The sequence below is a fragment of the Dipodomys ordii genome, unplaced genomic scaffold, assembly GCF_000151885.1.
Source record: "Dipodomys ordii isolate 6190 unplaced genomic scaffold, Dord_2.0 Scaffold5, whole genome shotgun sequence".
In the NCBI taxonomy this organism is placed as follows: Eukaryota; Metazoa; Chordata; class Mammalia; order Rodentia; family Heteromyidae; genus Dipodomys; species Dipodomys ordii.
In genome coordinates, this window is record NW_012267221.1 from 16,292,575 (window position 1) to 16,305,851 (window position 13,277).

General features: G+C 36.5%; 1 protein-coding gene across 2 annotated transcripts in view; it reads right to left on the reverse strand.

Moving 5' to 3' along the window:
* Slc38a11 (solute carrier family 38, member 11) overlaps positions 1-13,277 on the reverse strand; it is a 45,722-nt gene that overhangs the window by 7,616 nt on the left and 24,829 nt on the right. For both annotated transcript variants that reach the window (XM_013028366.1, XM_013028357.1), the window contains 4 exons: positions 9,845-9,915; positions 8,780-8,941; positions 5,506-5,618; positions 2,520-2,651 (listed from right to left, as the gene is read on the reverse strand). In XM_013028366.1, coding sequence (XP_012883820.1) covers positions 2,520-2,651; positions 5,506-5,618; positions 8,780-8,941; positions 9,845-9,915 — 478 coding nt within the window. The remainder of the gene's footprint in view (positions 1-2,519; positions 2,652-5,505; positions 5,619-8,779; positions 8,942-9,844; positions 9,916-13,277) is intronic.

The following is a 13,277-nucleotide window of genomic DNA, read 5'->3' on the forward strand; positions in this document are numbered from 1 at the left end:
TTCTTTCTTTCTTTCTTTCTTTCTTTCTTTCTTTCTTTCTTTCTTTCTTTCTTTCTTTCTTTCTTTCTTTCTTTCTTTCTTTCTTTCTGTTTTGTCTTTTATAGACAGGATTTTGCTATATTGATCAGGATGACCTTGAACTTCTGAGCTCAAGATGAGCCTTACACTTCAGCTTCCCAAGTAGTCAGGTACATTTGCTAGGTAAGACAAATTTTTTTGTCAGTTGTGGGGCCTGAACTCTGGGCCTGGGCTCAGTCCCTCAGCTCTTCAGCTCAAGGCTAGCATTCTACCGCTTGAGCCATAGAGCCACTTCCAGCCTTTTCTGTTTATGTGGTGCTGAGCAATCGAATCCAGGGCCTCACATATGAAAGGCATACATGTTCCTAAATTGCATTTCCTACTGCCTTTGTATGTAAGTTCAAATCAAGATGGCATCTAAAAGGCACCAGGACTTATGAGCATTTTCCCTGGCTCTTCGTGGAGGAAGTGAAAAGTCTGCTCTCCCTGTGCCTACATGACCAATTGATTTGAAATGGGAAATTCTGGTCAGAAATTCTGTAAGATTGTGAAAGGGGAAGAATAATTATCCTACACATGTAGATCTACTTCCATTCCTGCCTCAACAAAAGTCACCTTTGTCCTAGTTCCAAAAAATAAAACCGAGGAGTCATTCTTATTTATTCATTTATTTGTACAGTTGGAGCTCGGTTTTGTACTTGCTGGACTAGAGTGACGCTGCTGAGCCACACCATCAGCCCTGTGTTTCTAGGGTAGAGTCTCACTTCTTACCCAGGTGTGTGTCTGAGCTGTGAACTGCCCACTGAAGGCTTCCATTATTGCTGGAATCACAGACACACACTTTATCTAACTTCCCTTCTGAAGAGTCAGTCTTGTCAACGTTTTCTGCCTGAGCTGGTCTTACATGGTCATCCTCCCAGTTTCAGTCTCTCGTATACCTTGGATGAACTTCTCTGCTACAGCTGTTCTCAAACCATGATCCTGCCAACTCAGACCCTCAAGTAGTAAGAATTACAGGTATGAGCCACCAAGTTCCTAGCTGAGGAGTCATTCTCAATGGATCCTTTTATCCCACTCTCCTCTGGATTGAATTTGTCATCAAATTGTGTTCCCCCCAAAAAAAGTCTTTGGAAAGCTATCTGTTTCTTTCTATGATCTCCATCATGAAGTTTCATGTTGGTGATAAAGGCAAGATAATCAGGAATCCTTTCTGATTCCCTCTCATCATTATATTTCCAGTCAGTCAACAAATATATTGGTCAATGAATAAATGATTAGAAGCTGTACTGGATTGTGAAGTCTTTGTAAATTAGACAGATATAAAAGGAGAATAATCATTATAGGAAAAGACTGAAAAGAAAGAGTAGGTAAGAGAAAGGATAAGAGAAAGAGTTGATACAGTATATATACAGACCAAAGGTAAAGTTGACTAGCGAGAAGTAAATGGGAAATAAGTTTCTATAAAGGTAAGGGGTCAGATTATGGAACATTAGAATTTGTTTTGGTATAAAAGTAGAGATTTTAAACCAAGAGGTTTTTTTTTTCTTTTGTGCTATTTTTTTCTTTTTGTTCTATTTTTTGTTTCCATTTTTGAAATGGAGGGACAAAGGTGAACAAATGAAGGAATGGTACTCACTGGCCACTATGTTGAATATGAACTATACAACTTGTAGGTAGAGATGGGAGGGGATAACTGGGAGACAGTGAGAGAATGAGTGACATTGTCCAAAAAGAAATGTCCTCATTGCCTGACTTGTGCAACTATAACCATTCTATACATCACCTTTACAATAACAATAACAATTTTTAAGTGGAGTTTTTTTTAAATAGGATACTTGTAAACAGAAAGTAGAAATTAAATGTAGGATAGTTGAACAAAAAAATCAGAATCAATTCAGATTTGGAATGATGAAGCCCCAGTGTTGGGTGATGACAATAGAGACTGCAAAAGAGAGACTGAGAGAGAAAAAGTTTAACAAAATTGGGCTATGGTGACTTTTTGTGCAATGTGGATATAATTTCACTCTTCCTGCACTTTCAATGAAGCTCACTCGATAATTCAAAAAAATCCACGTCCATTTATTGAATAGCCATTTTTAGAAATGTTTGTACATTTTAGTAATAAGAGGTGCAACCATGACACGATGGACATTTTGGATCAGATACGTCTTTGCAGGCACAGTGGGCCACTGGAGGTTTTCCTAGCCTCTTCTCATTGGATGCCAATAGCGCTGCCCATCACGTTATGCAAACAAATGTGTCTAGAGGCATTGCCAAATGCCCCTTGGGGAAAAAAGAGCAACACTTCCATCCACTAGATGAGTTTCAACTAGATAGCCCTATAATGTACAGATTATCACCCTTCTCAATATTTACTTTTATATTACAAGCACTGTTTTTACTCTACTTTAGAAAGTGACATGTTTCTTAAATAAAAACATTTTTACATTAAATAGAAGTACATCTTTAGAATAAAAGGAGTAAATCTTTAAGTTACTTACACTGAGTTCTAAAACAATTCCGAGGCAGTCTGTCAGCAAGGACACCAGCATGGCAACAGTAATAATTGCTACTGTTATAATGATGTGACACACCGAGGAAAGAGTCCCACCAAAAAACACAGTGGCGAATACCTGCCAAAAGACAGATCTGTTTGAGAAGTGCTCTTGAGACAGGCAGTATTTACTGACAGAGTATTTCGTAAGAGTCCTTAGGAATGTATAATCAAATCTCAAGTCACTATGAACTCTGTAGCTTTCTAAAGTGTTCCTACATAGATCACATAGCAATACAAATATTTCTAGTCAGTGCTTTAGTCAGTGGATTATACTACAGACCCAGACCGGAGACTGGCGTGCCAATGTTTAAATACACAAATGCCTTTCAAGTATAAGAAAACCATTCATCTTGGCCCAACAATGTTTCTACTAAAAGAAAGTACAGATATTATTTAGGTAATTTGAAGGGCCTCTAGGAAGGTGGTTAGAACATTTCCTTTGAACTATACTAAAAGTATAACATTCATCTTTAAGAGGAATTAAATTCTAAATATTAAATCCTATTTGTTGCAACCTAACTCTAGTTTATCTTGCCTTTCCTCAACAAAACTAGAGAAAACTTTTTTCTATTTTTTCTTATTAGAATTTTTTCCATTTTTCTATTCCCCACCAATAGGATCAGGAAATCAATCAGCAATCACCTATTTAATGTATGCCACACTGTGATACAATTTGCAAAAAAGGAAATGTCTGGGAGATGATTCCTAGACATTAGACAATTAGAATTAACATCCCAATTGGAGATCTACAGACAATATAATGAAACAAAGGTCAATTTCTGGCAGGACTGAAAAATTTAGGACTGTAAGGAGATTCCATTACCTAGAATTTTCTCGCTTAGTGTAATTTTCTTCAGAACATTCCTAAGATGTGACACAGCTCCCTTAGCCTCAGGTGGGGATTGAAACAAGGATGACTTTTACAGAATTCCAATCTAAGATAACTGAGCAAAAGAAGTAGAATAGGAATGATATCACTGAGGACCGGAAGAGACTGACTCAACAGAGGTAGAGAGACTCTGCATGTTGGGAACAAAGACTGGAAATGTGGTAAAGAGTCAGATGCTGCATTATAAAGAAGGCAGCTCTCAAAGGTATTTCCTACATAGGCAACATTCCTCATAGATCTGACGCTACAACAGCTCTGCTAAGGATTTAAGGGTAATACCAATCATTTTAACTGGTCTTAATTTATCTTCTCAAACAGAATCTTATTTAAAATCTATTATCATGGATATGTCTATGATAAGGTTATAAGAGTGATAAAAGAATCATTTAGTCATGCAGGCTACTAGGGATAGTTTTTAGGGGTACATAGCATTTCTGTCCTCTTTATAAGTGTCTGGCTAGATTATATATGAATAGATATGGCTTTGGTTATGTTAACTGTTTCTTTCCCTTTTCCCTCTCACTTTCTCTTTCCAACTCCTCTATGTATGAGGAGAAAGAAGAGTAAAATGAATTGATGAGGTATATATAGAATTTCTCTGAATAGTATTTGCTACCATGAAAAATGCCTTGCTTTGATTCTGTTTTTTTGTCATGGCAGCTAGAAAGGAAATTCAAGTCTCAGTGGTAAAGACAGATGTGAGGCATGTGAAGTGACTCAGATTGTCCCCATGCAGTTTACCAGAAACCATATGAGAACGTGCCATCCGTTCTTGTTGATCTAGAGATCAGATCTTAGCTGAAAGTGCTAGGCAGATTCAGAATGAATACCATTTCCTGAATCAAACAATAGTTAGCAAAAGTTTGTATAAAGAAATCCTTACTTGACTTCCCTCAAGCCAAGGTGGCAAGCTATCTTGAGTAACAACCGCATAACGTATTAATACAGATGGAAGGGACACAAGCAATGCTGAATGTATTCCTTGTCCCAGGATGTTCCTCATTCCAGAACTGGCTTTTAGAAGGCACTGGGCTGCTTTGACATGCCTGAGGATTACTTAGTGAGTTCAGGGCTCTGTAGACATTTCACCTTATACCTTAGGCCCAGTCACATGGTTCACTAGGTTAACAGTCTGTAGGAGAAGATCCTATGATTAAGTCCTCTAGGGTAACACCTGAAGGAACTACCATTAACACAAGATCACCTGGCACTGCTGACAAGAACAGCGGGTATTCAGACAACACCATAAGAGAGATGCCTGACAAAGCCATGTTATCCAATTTTACACCAAGTGAGTTAATTCTTTCTGATAATCCTTCTCTGCAAATCAAATACAAATCACAAATCAAATCTATACCATCATTTACACCCTACATATAAACGATATATGATATATAAGATACATAATATCATAGGTAAGATATAGATATATAATATATATCAGAGATATATCTACTATGTCACATGTTTACATCACTACACTATTTTTGAATGTCATATAAAGATGTACACATAAAATTATTATTGAAATATTATTAAATATATCTGTACAAATACAGGTTTAAGTTGTGGTTTCATTCCTCAAGAAATATAAGAGCTATATATTTTGTTTATTTAAAAATTTCAAAACCAATTAGAAGCTAACCCATAATGTGTTTAATGCATATTGACTTACAAAACATCTAAGGAAGGAGATAAATTTGAAGGCCTTTTAAAAACTGGTACTTAATTTCTTCAAGAAAGAAATGCTAGAGAAAACTAAACAACTTCAGCTTGGCTGAACTCAATCCTAGCCCTCATTTTTGAATGCAGTTGTATAAATGTTTGTGCTTATGGTAATATAAGCCAAAGTACCAACCCTGCCTTTTAGTTCAAACTTTTGAAAGACTTACCTTGTTAACATTGGAATATAAATTAATCTTTAAATTTAATGGTTTTTATATGACAAGGAAGATTTTGTATTATTGGAAGAGGGCTATTGATAATTCTTTTTAAATTAAATATAGTAGAGCAAAATACATCACAAAGGAATTGTTCTTACTTCTCTGGTCACGAAGCATTCCAGTGGGTAGGTCAAAATGACTGTGACACCATAACAAAACCTCCCAAAGGTCACCAGGTCATCAGTTCTGCAATAGTTCTCAAATAAGTCTCCTAGAGAACAATATAAAATATACTTATTTATTACAGATGGGATAATTGAAATAGCTAATATATGAGATCTTATTTATAACCTAAGTGCAGCTCTATCAATTTCATTTTGCTTACTTAGAAGACCAGATTATCAGGTATAAATTTGTTTGTACATTTAAACCCTATAGTTCTTTACTGACATTATAACCAGTAGATGTTCCATAAGAAGATAATTTCAGTACTAACATTTTTTGTAAATTTTCCTTTTACTTTCCTTATTTGTTTTTGGTAGGTTTGCCTTAAATTTGTACCAACTTCTGACAAATACTTTATTCATTGTCTGAACATCAGAATCAACTCCTTTAACTCTTATTGCATTGGCTTTGTAAATTTGCTTCTGGTCTTTGTTTCTGGTAAGTGACTGTGTTATAAAAGAAAAAAAAAGTCTGCAGAAGTAAACACATTTCCCTTTGAAATGCTATTCTTAGATCAAGGAGAATACAGAAGGGAAGAGTAGACCAGGCTATCAGGGGAGTTGCATTTCCTCCCCATCATACTACTGAAGCTAGGGACCTCAGAACCACACCAAAGAATTCCAAACATACATTGTTTTTCATGTCACCTGATGTGTCTGAGTAGATTGTTTCAAAACTATGAAAATAATATGGTTGACCCCAAGAAAGAACAGTAAATGAGAGAAGTCCCAAACTAAATAATGAACCATATATATTTTGAACCACTTCTTATTGAGAGTCTGTATGTTTTCAGATAACTATGAAGAAATCCAGGGAACTAATGAGGGCACAGAGGTCAGGTCAGAAATAATACTTAGCAATGTGGAGAGACAGTGTTTGGGCCTGTTATTTCCTGGATTGAACATGCATAAATTTGAAAGCTGTATTCCCCTTGTTTCAATTACACTGAATAGAAAATTAGATTAAAGTCACATCTTGTACTACTTGGTTTCAAAAGAAGAAAACAAAACAATACTTCTCTATTTTTTTTTCATGAAAAAGCTAACTATTCCAATGACTTACTATACATTCCTAAGACTTGCTTTAAGTCACTATTTGTCCCTTCCTTTATCAACATTACTTTCTAATGTGCATTTCTGGCAAAGAAGATTAAGTGGTGGCAGGAAACTGCTTCAAGTTTGATTGAAAAGGTCTCACTACTCTGAATTAAAAAATATTCCCAAGTTCCCAAGTTCCCATTAACTAACTTCCACTAAAACATAGTCCCTTTGTCATTTTAAAAATCACTGGAAACATCAAGAAGAATCCAGAATTCCCACTGCCTCACAAACTGGAATTTATCTACCAAAAGAGGAGAGAAAACAATGACATAATAGGTACACATAAGACCACTTTGCCTAAGGAGAAATGACCTACACAATACAGGCTTATTCCCATTGAACCCAAGTGTATTCTTATGGGAAAAAAACAAGGACAGCAACAAGATCAAATACTCAACAGCTGTTACATGAAAAGTCTTTCTTTCTTTCCTTTCTTTTGTTTAAGATAGGGTCTCACTATATAGGCCAGCCTGGTCTTGACCTTTCAGTCTCCTGCCACAACCTTCCTAGTGCGGCAGTTACAGCCATGGACTACCACACCAAAGAGGGTTGATGTGAAAGACTTAATTATGACTAAGTGATTTAAAATAAAACAGAAAGGTATGGTTAATTTTTTAAAGGCATATATTTTAAAGAAGCAGCACTTCAAAAAGCCAAAGACCTATTCAGACTAAGGCAATTAGGCCATTCATCTTGGCAATATGAAGCACAAATGATAATTTGGAATGTCTAGAAACACAGTTCTTATCAAGAATCTCAAGGTCAGTTTTGACTATACTGTAATATACCTTTGACTGCATTAGTATTGTGCTCATCATTATTTTTTTTTTGAGATGCTACTTAGGCTTGAACTCAGGACAGGGGAATTGTCCCTTAGCTATCACTCCACTACCTGAGTCCCACGTGCAGTTTTTGTATGCTTAACTGGTGATAAGAAGCCTCACAGACTTTCCTGCCTACATTGTCTTCAAACTGTGATTCTCAGATATTAGCCTCCTGAGTAGCTAGGATTCTAGGCATGATCCACTTGTGCCTAGCTCATCATTATTTTAAAGTCATCTTTCTTCATTTCCTAAGAAATATTTGCCTATATTCACAGAGACCTGGAACTTTTTGTCCAGTCAAGTCCAGTCATTTTTTCCCAGAGCACTTCAGTGTTATGGAAAAAAACGGAGACACAGAATTGAGTGGGTTTTGGCTAACCAATGTGGTGGGGAAGGCAGAAAGAGAATGGAAACAAAATTGAACTTGGGTGTTAAAACATTTGTTTTCTAGTTTGTTACCAGCCAGCTTGGACAAGTTACTTGTCTTTTTGTGTCTCCAGTAGGAGGTAAAACTAGTTATTCCACTTACTTTCTAAAGGTTGTTGGAAGGTCAAGTGAGACACTAGACTTGTAAAAGCTGTTCAATATATTAGTCACTGCGTTTAGACTGCTGTCAGACTATAAGAGCAACATACTACATGAATGATTGAATGAGAGAAAGGGTCAGAGGAAGGAAAAGAAAGGACCACTCAGTGATGGGGCTTGGAGGATACAAGGAAAGAAATGTAACATTTGAGGCAGGGAAGAAAGAACTGGTTTTAATGGAAAAACTTTGTTGTTGTTTTGCTGAAGGCAAAATGGCACAGTTAAATAGAACCTACAGCAAAGGCTAGAGATGAAAAGACTTGGGCAGGAATTACAGAAAAATTTTCATCAGAAAAGCAGACAACTTGCCTGAGCTAATTATCTGGGTGGGGTGAGGGATTAAAGAGGTCCAGAGAGAGAAAAGAAAGAAAGAAAGAAATATTCATAGAGAAAAAGAATAACATGGTGTTATTTCTTCTAAAGAAATAAAATAGAGCCAAGAAAAGATGCTCGGTGATGTTGTCTGACTCAGAAAACACAGGAGAGGTGGAATCAGGAAGGTTTTTAGCTCTGTCATGTGGGGAGGCCACTAGTACCTTTGAAAGTGTATGAGGGGGGTTAGAGGGAGACTGTATGCTTGGAAGGAAAAGCCTGGGTGAAGAGAGTATGGATTATAGTTTAGGAAGAGAAAAATCCAACAGCAGGTCATGGAGAGATAGAAAGAAGAATGGAGAATGTACAGAAGAATGATTCTTTACCTTGAGTGAAGCCAGTAAAAGTCCAGTATCCACATGTGGCAAAGAGAACACTGATAAATACAGAGATGAAGATGGACATATGGATGATGCGGGACCACTTAGTTACTGTGGGTTCTTCCAAAGAGCCATACACTAAGAAGCAGTTATGGTGGCAAATAAATGCTGCAACACACAAAAATAATTTCATTTAGAGATTCTTGCTTCTTAAGAATTTTAACCAATTCAAGTTCATTTGTATGAATTTACTAATCTTGCTGAACATTACATTTTCTAATAGGTCTATGAATAAGAAACTTCATTGACACCAGGCTTCGGTGCTATCTTTATGTCACTTTTGATGTAAGTCAGACCAATGCAAATTTCTCTCCTGTTTTCCTCTACTAATTATCAGTGGATGACTTCTTTTTCTTCCTGGGACATAGTGTAGCTTTGGATTTTGAGCCAGTTCTTAATACTTTGTGAACAAGTTTTTAAAGAAGTCTATACCACTTGACTTCCAGGTTAAGAAACAAGATTTAAATGGCCACCATTGGCTCATGCCTGTAATCCTAACTACTCAAGAGGATGAGATCTGAGGATTTTGGTTCAAAGACAGCCGAGGCAGGAAAGTTCACAAGACTCGTATCTCCAATTAACCACCAAAAAATAAAAAGCCAGAAGTTCAGCTGCTTTGACTCAAATACTATAAACTAGACGAGCACAAAAAAAAAAAAACTCAGAGATAGCATCCAGGCCCTTAATTCAAGTCTCAGTACTGTCCCTCTCCTCTCCCCCCCCACAAAAAAAAACAGACAGCAAGAAAGAAGAAAAAAATAAAAAAATAATAATAACTCTAATGAATTGTCTGCAAGAGAAACAGATTTCCCCCAAACTGAAGCAAATTTTAGTGATGAGCAAGCAAAGTTTTGAGCCTAATTCTATATTGGCCCAAACTAGTCCATGTCCTGTTAGTAGGAAGTCTAGGCCCTTAGGACATCTGCTACATAGATAAAAACATAAAACAACTCTTTCCTATGGAATAGAGGAGACCACATTGAGAAAGGGCTCCTGAAGTAATATACTCACCAAAAGACATCACCCCAACAGCCTGAATAGCATTAGGCTTTGCAAATACCCAGGCATCTTCCGTTTTGGGTCTAGAAGAGAGCCAAAGAATTTGAGAAAGAAACCAGCGTAACTGGTATACCAGAGAACAAGAAATGATGTTATACATAAACAGTGAGTATGTTTAGGCCAGAAATGATAATTATTTGCCATTAATATTAACCATACATGAATTTCCTGGGAATGGTAATACTATCTCAACCCCAGATCTGTATGCTATGTAGCAAATATTTGGACAGATTCTAACTTCATAGATTATCTAATTTTGTGAATGTATTTACTTGCTCAATAAGTTGTACAACAAATATTTATTATGATTTCATCACTTCTGATACTTATTAAGGAAGATATATAATTAATCTTGCCTACTAACTTCCCTTTAGTGCCTGTTCAGATTTTCAGGCTCAGTTTACCCAGGAGATATTTAGTAGGCACTGCAGTTATTAAGATAGATAGACATGCACTAGATCTAATTGAGGGTGTCTTGACTTGGTGTTGGCAACTCTGCTTTGTCATATAGCTATTATTTTTTTTTTTGGTCATGGGGCTTGAACTCTGGGCCTGAAAGCTGTCCCTCAGCTTTTCAGCTCAAGGCTAGGTTCTACCACTTAAGCCACTGCACAATTTCCGGTTTTCTGAGTGGTTTATTGGAGATAAGAGTCTCAAGGAGTTTCGTGCCTGGGCTGACTTTGAACTGTGACCGTTCAGATCTCAGCCTCCTGAGTAGCTAGGATTACAGGCATGAGCCACCAGCGCCCAGCTCTAATTTAAATTTTATGACAACATTTTAGTTTAATTATAATTTAGTTTATTATAATGTAAGACATGAGAATATCAACTTCTGGATGATGACTCTGGATGGTAGAAGTTGTCTACCATCCTCAGATAAATGATGAACTTGAGAGGTTTGTTTTCTTGGTGTGTTTCAGCTCATATGTTTTATCTATGCTCAAATAATCTGATAATGACCTCAAATATACCCCTGTTGACAAAGTTCTGAAAAGGAGTTTGGGAAATATATATATATATATATATATATATATATATATATATATATATATATATATATATGCACACAAGTTATGCATTTAATCATTTTATTCATTCATTTAATCATTCCTTTTTTTGTGGCAGGGTTTGACTATGTGATTTAGGCTATCCTTGAATTTATAATCCCCCTACCTCAGCTTCCCAAGTGTTGAGTTTAAAGGTATGAGCTACTTCACCTGGATTGCTATGCACTCTTAGTGACTTGAAGCAGCATAAATCCTACAGGAATTAAAATATTCAGTAGTATCTGTTTAGCACTTTCCTTTTACCTCCCTGTAATGATGAACAATATAGACTCCAAGCTCAAATAGAAAGCATGTGCTTGTCTAGTCTTGCCTTTTTTTTTTTGTCGGTCATGGGGCTTGAACTCTGGGCCTGAGCTCTGTCCTTCAGTTCTTCAGCTCAAGGCTAGCTCTCTACCACCTGAGCCACAGTGTCACTTCCGGTTTTCTGGTGGTTTATTGGAGCAAGGAGTTTTATGGCCTTTCCTGCCCGAGGTGGCTTTGAACCATGATCCTCAGATCTCAGCCTCCTGAGTTGCTAGGATTACAGGCTCGAGCCACCAGTGCCCAACTCAAGTCTTGCCTATATTTTTAGCTGTGAGACCTTAGGCAAGTTATTAGATCCTTCTGTGCTTCAATGTCTACATCTAAAAATGGGAATAGCTGTGGTACTGTGGTACTAAGTTATTTTTCAGGTTAAATGGTATGCAATGTGTAAATCTTCCAGAAGAAGAATGACAACATTCAATATACAGCTATTAGTTTTTACCAAGGTTATTTTCTATTTTTTAAAAATTATTTGCTGTGAATTACTAAAATATGGCAAAGTTCTAAAAGTAAGGACAACTAGAAAGAAAGGCCAGAGAGAGAGACCCAAAGGAATGCAGGGGAGAAAGAAGATAAGTTCTATGGTGGGGAGAACTGGGCATACTAGAAGCACAAATAAAAGACCTTTTTATTTTATTTTTGGGTCTTGAGGCTTGAACTCAGGGCCTGGGCTCTGTCCCTGAGCTTTTGTGCTCAAGGCTGCTGCTCTGCCACTATGAGTCACAGCTCCACTTCCTGTTTTTCTTAGAGATAAGAATCTCACACACTTTCCTGTTAGGACTGACTCCAGCCATGACTCTCAGATCTCAGCCTCCTGAGTAGCTAGGATTACAGGCATGAGCCACCAGCACCCAGTTTAACAAGAGGAATTGTAAAATTAAAACCCAGCTCTTCTAAGTTTGTTATTCATTCTCTAAGGAAAGAAGATGCACGGGCAAAAAATTCATTTTGTTTTGAAAGACTTCATTGAGTCTGTGCTTTCTATAGTTTTTCTTTCCATGCATGAAATGGGCATTTCTAGTCAGAAAGGAACTGTGTATCAATTGTAGCCTGGGAGGGAGGGAGGCCTCATACGGATAGGACCTGCTTCAATTCCAGTTCTTTGAGTGGGAGCTGCTGCCACCTGCTGCCTTCACTGGCTCACTGCAATCAATATCAAAAAGCATTTTTATCTGTCAAAGTCCAACCTTAAGGTGAACACATTTTATCATCTTTACAATATAGTTTAGAACATGCAGTACTAACTAAAAAAGATTATATAGCTCTAATATGTTTCAAGTAATACACTTTCTAAATGGCAATGATTTTTCAAATCTAGAGGAGGAAGAGATTTTGAATATGGTTTTCCAATTATATTTCTAGAGTAGCTTGAGATGGGGTTCCAGAAATAAATAGTTCCAAAGAGTTAGAGCTAGAGAGAAAGAGATAGAAGAGGAAGATGAGAGATAGAGATATAAATAAATTGTTCTTCTGTATTTATGAGATTGCAAACATTTTATATCTAACCTGGATAGAGGAACCATAGATGTAAATATATGAATACAATCAAATCAAGCAATTTATAGGATGAGAAACATCATTACAAAGGATTTTCCACTAAATGGAGGGGTACTTTAGTACAAGAAACCTCCATTTATTGCAGTTTACCACATTAATGGATTTGTAGAGAAAAAGGCTTTTTGAAAATGTACAGAAAACCCCCCATGATTTGGTATTTAATGTGACAAACATACTATGCAATATTTTAATATAATAGAAAATCCTTAACTAGCAGCAAACATTTACCCTAAAAAGCCTATAACAGGTAATATTCCAAAAGTGAAAAGTTAGAAACTTTACAATAGAAACAAGAAATATTCAATATAATATACCTGTTTCCAGAAAACATCGAAATTCCAAGCTAGTTTAATAAAATAAATGATGAGATATGTAATCATTGGAAAGGGAGAGATCATTTGTACAGATGTAATTACATACATAGAAGGTTTTGGGGACTCTAGTGATATGCCATTGGA